This window comes from Rhinopithecus bieti, unplaced genomic scaffold, assembly GCF_001698545.2.
Source record: "Rhinopithecus bieti isolate Rb0 unplaced genomic scaffold, ASM169854v2 scaffold_32740, whole genome shotgun sequence".
NCBI lineage: Eukaryota > Metazoa > Chordata > Mammalia > Primates > Cercopithecidae > Rhinopithecus > Rhinopithecus bieti.
Window position 1 is genome coordinate 304522 of NW_016814617.1, and position 15220 is coordinate 319741.

At 36.0% G+C, this 15220-nt stretch overlaps 1 protein-coding gene across 1 annotated transcript in view; it reads right to left on the reverse strand.

The window, feature by feature from the left end:
* CDC37L1 (cell division cycle 37 like 1, HSP90 cochaperone) overlaps positions 1 to 15220 on the reverse strand; it is a 28520-nt gene that overhangs the window by 7677 nt on the left and 5623 nt on the right. Inside the window, exons 3-5 of the mRNA XM_017851483.1 lie at positions 11051 to 11144; positions 3037 to 3152; positions 2360 to 2482 (exon numbers count right to left, since the gene is read on the reverse strand). Of these exons, the coding sequence (XP_017706972.1) occupies positions 2360 to 2482; positions 3037 to 3152; positions 11051 to 11144 (333 nt within the window). The remainder of the gene's footprint in view (positions 1 to 2359; positions 2483 to 3036; positions 3153 to 11050; positions 11145 to 15220) is intronic.

Below are 15220 nucleotides of genomic sequence, written 5' to 3' on the forward strand. Positions count from 1 at the left end.
CCCAGGCATTCAAGGCTGCAGTGAGCAATGATTGCACCACTGCACTCTAACCTGAGTGACAGAGCAGGACCTTGTCTCTAAAAACAAACAAAAGTTTAGACTAGTCACCAGAAGCAGCCTAGCTAAAATACCAAGTCGAGCATTTGCTATTAAAGTTCAACTGTTTCAGGAAAACTTCGTGTTTCGGTTGCATTTCAGAAGAGTTTAGGGTATTTAAGTTAGGACTACTGCCACATTGACAGTTTTTTAAAATATACAAATAATAATTTTATGTTTATAAAAGGAAATGTTCATTGTAGTACATGAAAAAGAAAATGGAAATTATTTATAATTCCACCACACAAGTATAACCAAAGTTAAACTTTTGGTATATTTCCTTTTAACTTCTAATTGTATATGTTTGAATATATCCTATGTGCAGAAGAGCATGTAAAAGACATACGCACAGTTTATTCAGCAACACCCCCACTATGTGCCCGTAGAAATTAGGAAATAGATCATTACTAGTATCCTAGAAACCAGTTCCCAAGAGCATTTCCCCTCCCTCCCTGAGGTTATCATTATTGTAACTTTTGTCTTCTTAATTATTCCTTTACTGCTTATATATGCATCCTTCAACAATATATTATTTAGTTCTGCCTGTTATTAAAAAAATACTTTATAAAAAAATACAAAATAAGAACGTTGATACTAGATATAGCCATTTAGTATCTATCTAAACAGATACATCACTCTGTGGTTTGTTTGATTCACCCTCTTGTTTTCCATCCATGCTGATATTGGCTAGTATTTTACAGAATGAATATACAGGTCACATATCTGAAATGCTTGGCACCAGAAGTTTTTCAGATTGTGAATTTTTTCAGATATGGGAATATTTGCATTATACCTACCAGTTGAACATCTCTAAATTGAAAACACAAAATCTGTGAGTATTTCCTTTGAGTGTCCTGTCAATGCTCAAAAAGTTTCGGATTTTGGAGCATTATGGATTTTGGATTAGGAATACTCAACCTATACCACAATTTATTCATTGTTCCCAGGTTTTTGCTATTATGAACAATCTACTATAAACATTACGGCAATCTAGTACATATGTGTAAGAGTTTCTCTAGAGCAGCAGTTCTCTTTACGTCTTGAAAATTACTGAGGACCCTAAAGAGCTTCTGTTTATGTGAGTTATATCTGTCAGTATTTACTGTTAGACATGAAAACTGAGGAATTTTAAAACATTAACTAAAATAACAATGACAAACTCATTACACTACCATTAATAACATTTTAATTTAAAAAAAATTGTTTTCCAAAACAAAAAAATTTAGTGAGAAGAGAGCTGCTTTTCTTTTCCTTCAATTTTCTAAATCTAATGTCTGGCTTTACAGAAGATGGCTAGATTCTCATATTTGTACTTCCTCATTAATCTCTATTGTACACTACTGAGAGAATGAAAATGAAAAAAATAACATCTTGATATTATTGTGAAAATAGTTTGGACAGAGAACCTCCTGAAAAGGTCATGAAGCCCCTTGGGGTTCCTGGACCACACCTTGAGAATCTACTCTCTAGGGTGTATACACCTAGGAGAATTTCTGGATGTTAAGGCAGGCACTTGTTCAACTTTACTAGGAAATTCTGTAAAGTGGTTGTTCCAATTTATACTTCCACTAGCAGTGAATGCAAATTCTTATTGCTCTACTTCTTGGGCAGCTTTTAAATTACTGCAAATCTTGTGAGTGTGAAAGGGTACTTAATCTTTCTAGACATCTATTTTTCCTCAACATGGCCAACATCATCTAATATGTACTGCTTCCTGTGAATTTATAGCATAAGCATGTCTGCAGCTCATTACAAATGTTCCATAAATATAATTTTAAAGGGTACATAACATTCTATGTACCATGGGTATTTTTAACTATTCCCTTAATTGCTGAATTTTTAGGTTGCTTCCTATTTTTTCTTTATAAAAGTCTGATTTCTCATTAAACTGCTGAGTTCTACACATGAAGAATCCTGTATTATTTTGCTCAATAATGCATCCTGAGCATCTGAAACAGCTGTGCTTTGCATTAGGCACTTAACATTTACTGAATGAATTAATGATAGAACACAAGTTTCCTGAATATACACATTCATTTAAATGGGTCTCAATTTCATATACATGCTGTAGTACAGCCTCTTATATAGCTCTTTTAAGTTTAAATTAGCAAGAAATTAGCAATATAAATTTCCTTTTCACAAGAAAATCTACAGAATTTAGCCTGTGGCATCCTGCTTGGATGCCTTCTATTGATATGAATAGAACAAAGAGGTCTCAGCTGGGACCAAATCTTCCCATTTATCATATCAAATAATTACTTACTTTGGCTTTCTGGAAAAATAAACGAAAACACCCTCTTGGATCCACATTACAGTTTTTGGCCATTTCCATAATAAACTGCATTACAACAGCTTGATGTGCTATTTGTTCCATTAAAGCCCCTTTCTGAAAAAGATTTAAATGATATAAGAAACAAATATATTAATATATTTAATTGGCATACTGATTCAAATTTTGAATTTTAGAATATTTTGATTTTACTCTAGTTATAAGTCAAATACTTTACAAACATATAAAGAGTATATCTTAGTTTTTATTATTATTATTATTATTATTTGTATGTGGACCAGAATAACTAAAGGAAGACCATGCTGTGAACTTGATTTAATACCATGATTACTGTCTGGATTTTTAAAATACGACTTTCAAATTAGTTTGAAAAGGATTATAGCAATATGAAAACAAGAGAGATAGGGGTGGAGTGGCAGAGAAAGCATAGTGGAAAAGTTTCTGTATGCTAACTGAAACAACAACAACAACAAAATCTCACATTAAACTCAAGTAGATCTGAAAGCAAAAAATGGTAATTTCATCTAATGACCTTCCTGCTTTCTTTTAAAGGACTTAATGTAGAAAACAAAACAAAACAAAACATCAATGAAGTATGAAATCAGATTTCCACTAAGGTTCCCAGAAACTCAAGGTTCACATAATAATACCTTCTCAGCTTCTAGGTGAAAACACCATAAAATAAGATATTTAGCAGTTTCTTCACATACAAGGTATGGATGGTCAGACAAAAATCTCTGACTATCATCCCATCGACTCAACATACCTGTAAAAAAAAGAATTGAACCATAAGTGTCAAATATTTTCTTTCTTCCTATAAGGGAAGAAATACCAACAATTCTTAATTCATTAATCTCTCAATAGTATTTTTAAATGATTCTCTTTAAAGACAATTCATATTACCAGAGCAACAGACTATGGTAAAAGAGCAAGTGAGGGACAATACTCTTTAAAGCAACACTTAGTAGACTGGAAAAAGCTCCTAAAATTCACAGAAAGTTTTATTTCAGATAATTAATCAGGCCAGAGTGGCCAGTTCAATATTAAAAAGTCCTGCATCCACGAATGCCTGCAGTCTTGGGCAAATTGAGAGTTAATTATGTAAGCCATTTACTCATGACGTCTTTTATAAACAAAGTCGTTTAAAAATTAGTTAAGCGTATTTGAAAATGGTTGTCATTTTGTTTCAAGATGTCAAAGAAATCCAAATACTATTTAAGTTATATCTACACTTTTATCTAAATTAGTAGGAAATTTGGTCAAAGTCAATACCACCAAGAAATCACGGAACCAGCAAAGTGTTGACTTTTTAATGTTGTCTCTACTAAAAATAGAAAAATTAGCTGGGCATGGTGGCAGGCGCCTATAATCCAGCTACTTGGAAGGCTGAGGCACAAGGATTGCTTAAACCCAGAAGGCGGAGGTTGCAGCGAGCCGAGATTGCACCACTGCACTCCAGCCTGGGCGACAGAGCAAGAGACTCTGTCTCAAAGGAGATAAGCTGGACATGGTGGCACATGCTTGTAATCTCAGCACTTTTGGAGTCTGAGGCCAGAGGAATGGTGGAGTCCAGGAGTTGCAGGCCAACCTTGGCAACACAGTAAGACCCTGTCTCTACAGAAAAAGTTTAAAAATTAGCTGGGCATAGTAGTGTGCATCTGCAGTCCCAGCTACTTGGGAGGCTGAGGGGGCAGGATCACCTGGGAACCTAGGAGCTGGAGGCTGCAGAAGGTATGATGGAACCACTGTGCTCCAGCTTGGGCAATACCGTGAGACCCCATCTCTTAAAAGGACTTAAAAAAAAAAAAAGGATAAAGACTGTAGCATTTTCTCATAAGAGTATTCTAAGCTTTATAAAGTTATTTCCCCAATGCTTTGCATATAATGATTAGGTCATTTGAAGTTCTGAGAAACAGAATGATTATGGAAGTTACTTAAAACTACTTCTTAAAGTATGAAGAATATTGCCAGGCATGGTGTAATCCCCACTATTTGGGAGGCTGAGGTGAGAGGACAACTTGAGCCCAGATGTTGGAGGCTGCAGTGAGCTATGACCTCACCACTGCACTTCAGCCTGGGTGACAGAGCAAAACCCTATCTTTTAAAAAAGTCTAATGATTGCTGGGACTCAGATTTAAAGAAAGCACAATCCTTATTTCTTACACTTGAACCCATAAAGTAAATCCTATGAAGCAGTTTTGCCTTAGCTTTCTTACACTTCTGGAGAGGTAATATTTTCAACTCTATCTACCATCCACGATAAAGCATTGCTCCTCTTGTTTACTTCTTCATGGCAGCATTGTGACTCCCTGAAATAACAAAAGCTTTATCCATTCTGGTTTATTTTGCAGGAAGGATGACATGAAAGGGTTCCTGACACTTGGAGCTATGGGGAAGGGTATCACTAAATGTTAATTTTTTTTTTCTTTTTGTTGAGACGGAGTCTCGCTCTGTTGCCCAGGCTGGAGTGCAGTGACACGATCTCAGCTCACTGCAACCTCCGCGTCCCAGGTTCAAATGATTCTCCTGCCTCAGCCTCCTGAGAAGCTGACATTACAGGTATGTGCCACCACGCCCAGTTAATTTTTGTACTTTTAGTAGAGACAGGGTTTCACCATGTTGGTCAGGCTGGTCTCGAACTCCTAACTTCATGATCCACCCGCCTCAGCCTCCCAAAGTGCTGAGATTACAGGCGTGAGTCACCACTCCCGGTCAAATGTTAGTATTTTTTAACTACCTATTTAATACCTGAGACAAATTAACACTTGACATTGAAAATACATTTTTTTAAAATCTGAGAAATACTATCACTTGATTTCAAAAATGCACATTGAATTAGTATGAAATTGATAAGTTCAGTTACAGGTAGTTGATACAGACCTTTGTGGAAAGTGTGGAATTTTATGAACAAAACAAAGACAGGTGGGGCGCAGTAGCTCACACCTGTAATCCCAGCGCTTTGGGAGGCTGAGGCAGGAGAATCACCTGAGCACAGGAGTTTTATGTCAGTCTAGGCAACAAAATGAGACCTTATCTCTACACAAAAAGACAATTAGCCAGGTGTGGCGTAGTACACCTGTAGTCCCAGCTGCTTGGGAGGCTGGGGCAGGAGGATTGCTTGAGCCTAGGAAATTGAGGCTGAAGTAGCTATGATCTTGTAACTGTAATCCAGCCTGGTGACAGAAAAAGACTCTGTCTCAAAAAATAAACACAAAGAGAATCAACAACTCAGTGGAACAGCATATACCTCAAATTACTGACATTATTTTGGAATTTGTAAACAAACTTGTATACAAATGGAGAGTAACAATTTAAGATGGTGGCTGAGAACACAGACTAGAGCTAAATGGCCCAGGTTCAAATATTGGCCTCACCATTTTACTATCGTGGGCAAGTCCCTTTATAGGCCTCCATTTAATCATCTGTAAAATAGGGCTGAAAACAGTACCTAACTCAGGATTTTTGTGACAATTAAATGCTATTAATTCATATAAAGCACTTAGAACAGGGCCTGAGACATAGTAAATACTCGATAAATAATAAACACCCATTAAAAATATTTAGCTAATCCTTTGGTTAAGGATAATACAGTCATTTTAAACTAGCCAAACAATTTATCTGAATGCTTGGAAAACCTCACTTTGATAAGTTTAGATATTTTAATCATATGCTTTAACCTATGTATTTCCCTAGTGAACATCTAAATCTCAATCCATCATCAACCTTCATATGCCACCTGATTCCTAAAATGGTCCTGAAATACACATGTCCTTATTACTGATTTCCCTTTCCTCTTTCATTATACTTGTAGAATTATTATTATTAATTAATTTATTTATTTATCTTGAGAGACAGGGTATTCCTCTGTTGCCTAGGCTGGAGTACACTGGTGCAATCACAACTCATTGCAGCCTCAACCTCCCGGGCTCAAGAGATCCTCCCACCTCAGCCTCTGCAGTAGCTGATAAGCCACCACACCCAACTAATTTTTTTTTTTTTGGTAGAGATGAGGTTTCACTGTGTTGCCCAGGCTGGTCTTGAACCCCTGGGCTCAAGTGATCCTCCAGTCTCAGTTTCTCAGAGTACTGGGATTACAAGCATGACCACCATACCAGGCTTAGAATTTTAACAAACTACACTAATTCATTTTAATGTCCATGTGTACTAAAAATCTCCCAGCTAGTTTGTGAATTACTTGAGGAAAGCTGTATGATCATTTCCCATATTCCTAAACTCCAGATCTCCTATATTTCCAATCATCTACCACCATATGCATTTCTACTGATATGCCTGCACATATAATCCATCTTACTTGAAACCAAACCCATACTTGTCTCTCTGCCATCCTACAGTGCTTCCTAGGCTCCATGTTACCAAATCAAGCGTTCTAGAAATTTCTCTGATATTTCCATTTCTCCCACATCAAATTGATTACCAATTCCTGTGGTTATACTACTACGATCAGTTAATATGGTGAATCACATTAATGAGTTTTCTAACATTAAGCCATTTTGAATTCTTAGGATAAACTCTTTGAAACTTTTTTTTCGCATTATAAAAATAAAGTTTATTTATTGTGAAGAATTTTTAAAATCCAGAAAATAAAAGTTATCTGTAATTCTACCACAAGACATTATTGTTAACATTTTGATGTATTTCCTTCCAGGCATATTTTTGAATGACTTTTTAAAAAAACAAAATTAAGGCCGGGCGTGGTGGCTCACACCTATAATCCCAGCACTTTGAGAGGCTGAGGCAGGCGGATCATCTGAGGTCAGGAGTTCAAGACCAACCTGGCCAAAATGGTGAAACCCCATCTCTACTAAAAATACAAAAATTAGCCAGCGTGGTGGCAGGTGCCTGTAATCCCAGCTACTTGGGAGGCTGAGGCAAAAGAATCGCTTGAACCCAGGAGGCGGAGGCTGCAGTGAGCAGAGATCACACCACTGCACTCCAGCCTGGGGGACAAGAGCGAGATTTCCTCTCAAAAAAAAAAAAAATTAAAATCATATACATTTTCTATTCACTTCACTTCATATGTAAGAATGCTTTATATTAAATGTTTTCAAAATAAGATATTGATATGCTTTTAAAAGCAATAAACAATTACATTGAAGAGGTTGTAAATACTCATAGTCAGTACAAATGAAAAAAATCCTATCATAGTATTTGCGCAAATGTTTATAGCTCTTGGTAAAATTTCCAGTGACAACATCCTACACAGATTAAAAAAAGCTGAATCACAGCTAACTTTGGCTAAAACTGAAGATGATGTGCTCTGAAAATTAGATGACTCAAAAAGCAGCTCTGATGATCATAAAGCCAGTGATGTCAAACATGCATATAACTTTGAATATAACGGTTGTAAAATGTAAGACATAAAAGGCTTTCTTTCTAAATTAATATTTTATATTTATAAAATCTGAATTACCTATATTAATAAACTAAATACAAATGTAGAGGAAAAAATCAGATTTCAATGCTTTATACTATTCCATGATATACTGTACCATTTACCATTAGGTGGTAAATTCTACCTAATTGTAAGGGTAAAAGCAGCACAAGAAAGGTAGTCAACAAACTGTATAAGGGAAAAGCTAGGAAAAACTCTGAAGAATATAAGCACAAATAAGACCACAGAGAAGCACTGGTGGGAAGGCCCTATAGCCCTACACAGCCCCCACACACACCAGGCCGATGTCATCCAAGAGTCTGGAATGCAATCCAAGTCCAGAAAGCCTCCAACTGGAAGCTTTAATTACATCTCCTATTGCAGATGTGTTTAAAAGAGTATACCAGAAGCCATTATCCTAAGCAAACTCACACAGGAACAGAAAACCAAATACCGCATGTTCTCACCTATGTGGGAGCTAAATGATGAGAATACACGCACACATACAGGAAAACAACGCACACTGCAGCTTACCGAAGGGCGGAGGGTGGGAGGATCAGGAAAAACAACTACTGGATACTAGGCTTAATACCTGGATGATGAAATAATCTGTACAACAAATCCCCAAGACACACGTTTACCTATGTAACAAACCTGCACATCCTGCACACGTACCCCTGAACTTAAAACAAAAGTTAAACAACAAAAAACCAAAATAAAGGAGTATACCAATATAGTCATCATTTGGTAAGCTTTCTTCTTTCATCACAATAAGCATACATCAGAAATCTTCCATCAAGCAGGTATAGCCACAAATTTTCACTGTCTTGTCTCACACCTCTATCAATTCAGTGCCATAATTCAGTCCACAGGGATTTTTATTATTTTATAATTCCCCATGACTACAAGTTGGTCCACTCTCCACTGATGGAACTTGGTAAAGCAGAAATTGCAGGTATTCCAGGTCCCTTGTTAAGATATATCTATTCCAGAGTGGGAAATAAAACACATGAAAATTTTGGGAGCCTACTACCTTAGCAACATTCCTGGGGATCCAATGTGCTGTGGCAAGTAATACATCTCCTCTGAAGTTAAAGTCAATATGCATTTCCAGTAAAAAACAGGCACAATGTGACTCGGGGAATGGCTATTGGTCTGGTTGGGTGTGAAAACAGCAAGGTTCTGGTATTTATTACAAGATAGTATATTGGAAGTTCGTAACACATAATGGCAAAATGATTGCTTATTAATCACCTGTGGATGTTAAGTCAGTTTTTTCCTCAACTATCTCATTATTTGCACAACAGTTTTATAAATTCAGGGGTCATGGTGGCACAAGTTTGTGATTATGCATAGATTTGACAGTGTAGACTTTCCCCATCAAGGATGTTCTAGTATCCTAATCCAGTTTAGCCACTGAATACCTAATTTGCCAGTAGGAAAAAACATCAAAATCTCACTATGGCACAATGCACTGCAGAGATGAGCCAGCCATCAAGTAGCAGGTTGATTACCTTGGCCCCACTTCATCTCAGAGGGACTGGTAATTTCTCACTTGAACTATCCCACTCTAGATGTGGAAGTGCCCTCCCTCCTTGCCATGCTTCTAATCAGTAATACATCTGTAGTCTTACTAAATGAATTATTCACCATACCACATTATTTTTTGACCCAGAAACTCATTTTACAGCAAAAGAAATGCAGACTGTAGGGTTCATGAAATTCACTGTTCTCATAACGAACATTACTACCCAGAAGCAGGTTTTATAAAACGCTGAAGATACATAGCGCCAGATGGGTTACAACACTTTGTGATATTTGGATATTTTCCTACACAAAATTGCTTCTGAACAAGGCAGTCAGCTTACAGCAAAAGTGAAAGAACTGTTTCTCATTTACTAGGTTTCTCGTGGCTTCAAAGCAACCAACTTTCAGAGTGCCAGCTGGGTGAAAACACCTTGAGGAATGTTGTTTCACCAGATGCAGTACATGCTCTGAAAGAGCAATCAGTATGGTACTATTTTTCCTTCAACAGAAAAACATGGGCCTAGAAAGCAAGCACTGTAGGCGGGAGTGGCAATTCACATATCACAACTAAGATTCATGTGCAAATTTCTTGCCTTCTATCCTTGTGACTCAAGGCTCTGCTCATTTCAAAATTTTACTATCTGTCCAAGGGAGGCCTGTGTATTCATTTTTTTTTCTATTATAAATAATACACATTGATGATATGTAGAAAAACTTTGTCTTTATTTCTTCAAGTACTGTTCTTTTAGTTAAATACAGTCTTTTTTCTTTATTTAAAATGAAAAGTATGAGCAAAGTGAATATTTTATGAATAAATTACATAAAAGGAAGGGAAAACATTGAAAGTAATATTTATTGTATTGACATAATTGAAGCATAAATGAAATTCAAAAAATTTTGAGTAAATAAACACCAATAGGAAAAGATTTCAAAATGCCATTTAAAAGTTCATGACTATATTACAAATAAAACCATGTTTACTAAATTAACATACTACTTGGAATTTAAAAAAAAAGTTTTACTTTGGAATTAAAAAAAAAGTTTTAAACCTTAACTCCTAACATTTCCCAGCAGCATTTTCATGCCAGCGGTATCATGCTGCCTATAATTCTCAGAACGCACCATGCTGTTTCCTAACTGCCCGTCTCATGCTGTTGCTGTTGGCTTGCCTCCCTTATACATGAAAAACTCTTATCTGTTCCTCAAAATCAAGCTCAGATGCTGGCTTCTCTGGGAAGCCTTCACTTGTATCAAACCCCTCTTACCCTTTTCCCCAATAGAAAAGCCTATTTTCAGTTCTTTATATATACATTTCTATTACTATATTTATCTGAGTAACAGTTCAAGGATCTGCCTGAATTATAAAGCATCATATCCAAAACCTGAAAAAAAATGAATAATCTTTTAACCATAAGATAATCAGATTCCAAGGAAGCAAAGAGGAAAAAGAAAAAAGCAAAGACTAGTTGGGAAATGGAAAGAGGCTATGGAATATATAAAGTTGTCTTAGAAGGTAGTACTATGTAATAATACTTTTGCTTGTCTTTACCATTTGGTTTGCTCTGTCAATTAATTTTATTTATAACCAAAAAAATTTCTAAAACAAGATCTATACAGCTGTGCCAGAAGTAGCTACAAAATTGGAGTTTGCTACTTTTCTTTTTGGCTTTTTATAAGTCCATTTTTTACACAAGTACATATGATACTAAATATTACAAAGAAGGAAACCCAAGTAGTAGACTTACCAAAATGTCTGATTTTTTGCTCATATTTTTGCATAAATGATTCTGATTTATCTTCATCCTCTGTGTCTTTTCTTTTATCTTGATTAATAAAACTCTAAGAAAAAATTTTAGAAATTTAAATCAGATTTTAAATTCTAATTGAATCTTGTTTCTCAGATACTGAATACCTAGCAATTCTTCTTGTAGACAATATCTGTGGTATAGTATCATACTGATATTACATGATTAAATTCATCTGTTAAACTATTTTTAAAAATTAAAATTTTCTTATATGGGAGTCTTATTAATTTTGTTTAAAATGATGTATGAGGCCGGGTGTGGTGGCTCACGCCTGTAATCCCAGCACTTTGGGAGGCCGAGGCGGGCGGATCATGAAGTCAGGAGTTGGAGATCAGCCTGGCCAACATACTGAAACCCCGTCTCTACTAAAAATACAAAAATAGCTGGGCATGGTGGCAGGTGCCTGTAATCCCAGCTACTCGGGAAGCTGAGGCAGGAGAATGGCGTGGATCCAGGAGGCAGAGGTTATAGTGAGCTGAGATCACACCATTGCACTCCAGCCCGGGCGACAGAGCAACACTCTGTCTCACAAAAAAATACCTATGATATATGTGTGGATATAGGTTTATCTTGGAAATCATGCAGAAAAACAACTGAATTACCCTTTTTGGTAAGCTGAATTTCCCAATTAAAAGCAGGTATAGAAACATCCTTTATATTTTACATGAATAATTTACTTGTGCATTATTTAATTCTTATAAGTATTTGCAACTCTTGCCTAATCTTTCGAGTTCTTGCTGGAAATAAACTCAGAAATTCAAAGCACATAGAGAATAAACTATATTTACTATAAATTCTTTAAGACATAAACCAGAAATAGACCATTGTTGTTGCGTGTCTTTTTTTTGTTTCTTTAAGATGGGGTCTTGCTCTGTCACCCAGGCTGGAGTACAGTGGCACAATCATAACTCACTGCAGCCTCAACCTCTTGGAGTCAAGTGATCCTCCCACCTTAGCCTCCAGAGTAGCTGGGACTACAGGCGTGAGCCACCATACCCAGATAATTTTTAAATTTTTTGTAGAGACGAGGTCTTGCTATGTTGCCCAGGCTGGTCTTGAACTCCTTGGTTCACGCAATCCCTTCACCTTGGCCTTCCAACGTGCTGGTATTATAGGCATAAGCCACTGTGCCTGGCCCTTTGTTGCATTTCTAATAAACTTCTTAGAAGAGACCAAACAGTTTGATTTTTAAAGTCAAGTACAAATTTCTATTAAGGAAGTACTTATTTTCAGTTAAATAAGTCATAAAATATACCAAGAATAAAGTTTGTATCTAGCTAGAAAAACTGGCAGAAGTTTCTTAGAACATTCTGTGATCGTATTTATACCCTGTTGTCATCACTGCCAAAAATAAAAATTGCAAACTAGATCACTGCCAGTTTGTAATCAGGAAGCACTCAAAAGTTTACATATTTCAAAATAAAAGATTTTTTCATTATACAGTCTGCCATCTAGACCAGCACTGTCCAATAGAAATACAATCCAAGTTGCAAATGTAATTTAAAGTTTTCTATTAGCCACGTTAAAAAGCAAAAAGAAACAGATGACATTAATAAATTATTTTATTTATCCTAACATATCCAACCTATTATTTCAACATGTAAGCAATACAAAACAATTATTAATATTTTACTTTTTTTGGCACTAAGTCATTGGAATCCGGTGTGTATTTTACACTTACAGCACATCTCAATTCAGACTAGCCACATTTCAAGCACTCAATAGCACATGTGGCTAGTGGCTATCAAGTTGGATAGTGCAGATCTAGACCAGTCCTCTCAAGTCTCAAGCTCCCAGACAAAACCAGTGTAGGATTTTGAGCAAATGACTGGAACATAAAGATAGTCCTAATTAATTTGTGAGATAAATGTAGGCTGTCTTAGAACCTAAGTTTAAATAAATAATTAAAAGCAGCGACAAAATGAAAATATTTTCTTTGTGACCACTGTGTTAAAGAAGAGACATCAACTTTACAAAACAAGAAATATTACTTTGAACATTCCTTCTGGAAGAAAAAGATTATTTTAAATAGTTTTGGGATATAAATGCAGAACAGAAAATAACACTTAAGATGTACCCCTTAAAACAATATATACAGATATAGCAAATGACTCAGATAAAGAATGATCCCATTGTGGAGGGGGAGAAAAAGTATATATAAATTAGTAGAGGCACAGAGAAAGTCGAGAAAGATATGACTCACTGTTAAAGTAATGATAGGGCTAGTGGCGAGGTGTGTTACTGACTGCTGGTCCAGGGAAAGGCAATTTAAAAAGCTCATGAGAGTAGGTGAAAGCAGATGCCAAGAGGACAATTAACAAGTAGGTTATGTGCTGAGAAGTCTAAAAAATAATAATGGTTAAAGATAAGGTTCATTGTGGACTTAGACAAGAATGACCAGTCTCTCCCTGAAACTTGAGGGTGAAGTACAAATATAAAGAAGTATCACTTTACAAATTAGTAGAAAATGACTGAATTTCATTGCCCCATAGGTTACAGACTGAAGATTTAAATACTTTTTTCCTAGGTTCTACATTTCATATATTCAAAGGATTGTGGACTACACAAATGTATCTATTTGTTAAAATTTTATACTTAAGATTTGTGCATCTCAAAGTATATAAATCTTACCCAAAATTTAAACAAGAAATAACAATAAAATGCAGGAATGGGTGTAGGCGAAGGTATAGATGAAATGAGAATGGCAGAATGATGACAGTTATTGATGTGGACTGGTGGGGTTTATCTGTTCACTTTGTGTATGTTGAAATTTTCCACGATGAAAGGGCTGAAAACAGGTCTAAAGTCCAAATTCACTCCTAGATGATACATCCATAGGCTAATTAAGGAAATGATGACACTTGAAGGCCTCTTTCTCCCTATTCTCTGCATATTTCAGGCCTAAGGAACACTCATAGTGGATAACATACAAAATCCACCTTTGTGGTAAAGCTAAAAGCTTTCAGCTCTGTGAACTGTGTTTCCTTCAGCCATTATGGGATAGTGAAAAAAATGAACACCAAAATATCTGTATCCATCAGCATGTTCATAGACTTCTTTATAAATGGTTCTCCAAAATAAGGCTTAATACAAACTACAATTTTTCTTTTTTTGAGACAGGGTCTCACTGTTGCCCAGGCTGGAGTGTAGTGGCACAATCTCGGCTCACTGCAATCTCTACCTCCTGGGTTCAAGTAATCCTCGAGCCTCAGCCTCCTAAGTAGCTGGGACTACAGGCACTACAGGTACATGCCACCATACTCAGCTAATTTTTGTATTTTCTGTAGAGACGGGATTTCATCATGTCACCCAAACTGGTTTTGAACTCCTGGACTTAAGTGATCTGCCTGCCTTGGCTTCTCAAAGTGCTGGGATTACAGGCATAGACATCTAAGCCTGGCCTATTTTTCAATAAATATCATTTTATTCCACATTTAAAACACTAGTTCATGAAGTTTTGCCTTTTCTCCCCTTTTCATGCATCTGAAAATCAATCTCTAGAAACTCTAGTTTTCAAATGGAAAACTGAGGTATAAAACCCTGAAGTTTGAAAAACATGGGATTTTAAAAGTCTAAGCCTTCATTCTTAAAGGCACTGAATAAAGGATATTCAACACTTCTCATTATCTTCTCTCTCCATCCCAGTCAGGAATTTCTCACATTTAACCCACCACTAAGTTATTAAGTCACTCTACTTATTTTTCTACTTAGTTGCTTCATTTATAAAAATAAGGTGGTTGCATTAAAGGAACTCTAAAGTAGTGATAATCAATGTAGGGGGTACAAAATATGAGATGTGGAGGAAAATATTTCACAACTGATCTATTTTCCCATCCTTATAAATATCACATTTTTGTGAATGTTTTTTAATACATGTAATATTTGTTCGGCAGTACATATATATATATATAAATATGTATTTCAGACTGCTCAATTAACTGCCTGGAGTCTGCAGCTCTACAGCAAGAGCTTTGAGACTTTCTGACTTTCATAAACTTTTCAAGCACCTTTCATAAACTGTTAAAATTGAACACTGTTTATGGGATTCTGCTGCTTTGCTACCAAATACGCACAACTGGTTTGTACAAACACTTCAGTTTTTCTTCTTTC